The sequence below is a fragment of the Galeopterus variegatus genome, unplaced genomic scaffold (assembly GCF_000696425.1).
Source record: "Galeopterus variegatus unplaced genomic scaffold, G_variegatus-3.0.2 Scaffold600, whole genome shotgun sequence".
NCBI classification, from domain to species: domain Eukaryota; kingdom Metazoa; phylum Chordata; class Mammalia; order Dermoptera; family Cynocephalidae; genus Galeopterus; species Galeopterus variegatus.
Window position 1 is genome coordinate 589,160 of NW_007726711.1, and position 4,422 is coordinate 593,581.

A 4,422-nucleotide genomic window follows, 5' to 3' on the forward strand; every position below is an offset into this window, starting at 1 on the left:
CTTGTTCCAAGAACATATTTCTTTTTTTTTTTTTCCTTTTTGTCTTTTTTACTGACCGGTAACGGGATCGCAACCCTCGGTGTCGCACCTGTACCGGGGACTGGCAACGGGATCACAACCCTTGGTGTTGCACCCGCACTGTGCTCAGCCAGTGAGCGGAAACCGGTCTCCACATGGGATCCGAACCCTCAGCAGGAGCACTGCCGCGCTCCCAAGCGGCGCACTCTCCAGTGCACCACCGGGCCGGCCCGCAAGAACATATTTCAAAAGATGCTAATACTTCATGAAACTAAGTGGTGTTGGACACAATTGCCCTAATTATAATAAACATTTTCATTTTAGGCAAAAACACTGTTTAAGTGTCATGCAAATAGTTACATTTGAAGTGGGCCAATTATTATTAAATACTTTTAAAAATAAGTGATAAAATCAGCTATAATGTGATAGTAGTAGAAACTCTCACCATTTTATAATGGCTTTTAAATGACAGAGATATTAATCTCCAAGAGATTCTATAGAGCAGTTCTCTAGTACTAGCAGTTGTCTAGTAAATACGGACTTTAAGAGGACAGCTTGTGAAGTTATCAGTTGGCTGAAAACCAAATTGAAACACCTGCAAGCTGTGTAGATTGGACAAGTTACTTACCCTCTCTAAAAGGTCAGTCTTCTCCTTAAAAGGCTGAATTGAGGTTATTAATTTCTAACCATCAGCACTGTTAATTAAATTGAGTAAAAAATGTACCTTAAAAGGCTGAATTGAGGTTATTAATTTCTAACCATCAGCACTGTTAATTAAATTGAGTAAAAAATGTAACTTAAGAGTTTAGCATCTATATGTGTCCAATAATGGTAGCTATGTTTGTTGTAACAGAAAATACTTATAAAAATAATTTGAATCCATGCTTTACTGGACAGGGTTAGTAGCTATGCAACATATAAATGTGTAACGATTGGAATATTGGACAAACTGTCATAATTGCCATTCAGTTGATTATGGGCCAGCAATCAAAAGAAACTGAAGCTACTGCACAGAACTTCTACATTTACAGCTCATTTGGAATGCAAATTCTTAACAAATTGAGCAGGATCCTAGGTTTCTTGTTCTTTTTTTTTTGATAAGACAATGAATTCCCTTTATTGTTTAAGTCAGTGTAAGTTGGGTTACCTGTTGATTTCAACTTAAAGACTTTTAATTAATAGTACCAACACTATAATCCAGTTGCAAAGTCATTTCCAATTCTCTAAAATACGTGCACTTTTACTTCAAAATATAGTTAAACTGAGCCCAAAATGTGTTGAGCATAGTGACCATAAAAAGCACGATTCAGGCACCCTATTCTCATGTCTGATGAACAAAGTTGTCCTCTGTAGCATCGAGGAAACATTTTAAACACTGAGGACATTCCAGATCTCCAGCTGTTAAAGAGTGCTATTCTTTAAGCGTTGACTTGTAGACATCTGTCATTTTAGGGCATCTGTTGGACAAATGGGTGGCTCTCATACTCTGAGGTCTGGTCTTCTCTCAAAACTATTTTTTGAGCAGTCAGGTTGGGCGCAGCTGAGAATAAACCTTGAAGCAGTGCAAAGATCCTCATCTGAAGCCTGGTAGCTCATGCACATGAAAGCATGTGGGCAGAAAAGCCCCTGCTGAGTCAAAGTTGTGCTTCTTACTTCTTGATGTGGTCGTATGACTGGGGAAGTGAGTTGATAGAGAAAATAGAAACATATCACCCTATTATTTATTAAATAAGATTGAGATAACATCACTTTTCTAAGTACATATTTTGTCTTATTTCAAATTTAGATCACAAAAGAAAATTCTAAAGAAGTAATTGAGAATCCTTGCACATTTTCAGAGGATCCTACGTTTTGATTGTTGACTTTCCAGTTAGATTTTAGAGCTTGCAATTCTAATAAGTTTTATGCTTATATAGACGTATATTTTAAAAATCCCTGACTATTGTTTTTCTCAATTATTTCTTTAGAGTTTTCTTTTTTGCTCCAAATTTGAAACAAAGAGAGAAAATATATTCTTAGAACAATGACTTTATCTCAATCTTATTTAATAGATAGTAGGGCAATATGTTCCCATTTTCTCTACCAATTGTTTTATAGTTTTGCTATTTTCAAAACATCTATAGTCTAGATTTTCTGATAGGACAAATATAATCTGTTCTTAATGCATGTTTTACTTTTAAAATGTAAAATATAAATACATAATAAGCTCTATTCTACTTAAAGGATTTTTAATAAAATTGATTAAAAAAGAAGCCAAAGCAATAAACCTACTGGTAGTCCGTCGTGCTGAAGAGGAGATGGAACTGTTGAGGGAGAAGGAACTCTCGTCTCTGTCTCCTGATACACCCCGGCGAGGAGGGAGAATGGAGGAAGGTCTTGGGAGAGCAGAGCGCTTTTCTGGGCTCTTGGTTAGTCCCTCCTGATTGGGCAACACAAAAACAACAGCGGGTTTTTGTGAATCTTTATTTTAACTATACAAAGTGATTACCTTGCTCTGGCTATTTTTTGTCCTGCTCTGACAGATAAATTTCTTCAAGTACTCCTCCTGATTGGGCAACACAAAAACAACAGCGGGTTTTTGTGAATCTTTATTTTAACTATACGAAGTGATTACCTTGCTCTGGCTATTTTTTGTCCTGCTCTGACAGATAAATTTCTTCAAGTACATACCATGAATTTCACATACTTGTAAGCATTTCTCCTTCACAACTTAGAATCATATATGCCTAGAGGTTTCATAAAAATATTATTTTGTAGTTAGTTCTGATAATTGTGAAGTTCAAGTTCTCAATGATAATAGGGGTAAAATAAATTTACTCCAGTGATCTTCAGCAAATTATTAACTTCACTAAAAAAATCTTCATTAGCATGATAACTTATTATTCAGACAGGACTGGCAGTAGGGCATTGCATGCACAATATTCCTAACAATGACCACTGCCATATATTGTACATCTGTGTGACAGGAACTCTGAGCACTTTACGTCTTTTTATGATTTCATTCTGACTGCAAAATATTGTGCACGTTTTAAAGCTGAGTAAACAGGTTTAATGAGTTTATATACTCTTTTTAAGATCATGGAGTTGGTAGGTGGCAGAGGTAGTATTAAACCCTTATATGTCTGATGCTGAGTCTAAATTGTCATAATATATACAATGATATTATTAGACTATGCAATATTATATATTATATATGTCATATTACATGTAATAGAAAATGTTTTGTTAGTTTGCATTTGATATTTTACAAGATAATTGGGCACATAATAAAATAATAATAGAGAGTAATCTAGAATAGACATTTTCTCTATGGCTGTTTACCAAAACTTTAAATTTGTATTTGTTTTTAATAGGGTCTATAGTTTATATGTCAAATACCTTAGAATTTAAAGTTTTTGCTTTTATATATTTCCTGAATTGTATCCTATAACCTTCTCCCAAATTATATTCCTTTCTGTACCTTTTATTGTCCTGCTCCTTACCTTGTTCCCTGATTCTGAGTATGGCAAACAGTCTGTGGAGCCCGCTGAGGTGGGCTGTATTAAAAAACTGTCAGAAAATGGAGCCCTGATAGTCATACTAGGGCAGGCTGAGCCGTATCTTGGGGACTTTGTGCTACCCTGTAAAGCAGGAATCTTTGACAAAGTAGAATTCTAGCCATGAAAGAAAACAAACAAAAGTATAATATAAACCAAACTATAAAGTAAAAGGAAAATAAAAAAGAAGTATAAATATACAAAAAGCTAAATATCTATCTTCAATAAGAACACATGATAAGTGATTATAATCAATGATAGAGATGTACGTTCATGTGAGAACAGAGATTTTCACTAAACACTTCTTTTTAGCTGGAACTAGCTTAACAATATAAAAATGTCTGATATATGTAAAAACATAAATAATGTTAAATCACCTGACTTTACATTAATCAGATCTGGAATAGGTATCCATGTTTTTTGCTCTTTTTTGCTTTCAAATAAAATAAACTTTAAGATAGGAAGAATACTACAAATGGCAATTGGCAAAGCTCTCTTTCTGGTGGTTGAAAAGATGATACTAAGTGGCTAAATTTTTTAAAATTATTTTTATCTATAATTCTCTTATTTAAAGAAAATTATAGATAAAATATTCATTATGGATTCTATGCATAAAGTCTCTAATTAACCATGGGTCTTATAATGATAACACATTTAGAAAATATCTTGAGAGCCTGCTGGAATTATTCCTCTACTAAACACAGCTTTAATGTGTACATAAAATCCACCTCTTGATCATGTTTCAAGAATTTGAGAACAAGGTATATTTGAAGCCTAATAATGGAAAATTATGTTTTTAGATTGAGAAAGTTTATTTTCAGGTAATCGGCAATGATTTCATCAGAAAAATTGTACAGTTTACATATAA

At 33.8% G+C, this 4,422-nt stretch overlaps 1 protein-coding gene across 1 annotated transcript in view; it reads right to left on the bottom strand.

The window, feature by feature from the left end:
* Positions 1 to 4,422, bottom strand: part of MAP2 (microtubule-associated protein 2) — a gene marked incomplete at its 5' end in the record, with an annotated part of 62,717 nt that overhangs the window by 29,777 nt on the left and 28,518 nt on the right. The window contains one exon of the mRNA XM_008570415.1: positions 2,290 to 2,437. Coding sequence (XP_008568637.1) covers positions 2,290 to 2,437 — 148 coding nt within the window. The remainder of the gene's footprint in view (positions 1 to 2,289; positions 2,438 to 4,422) is intronic.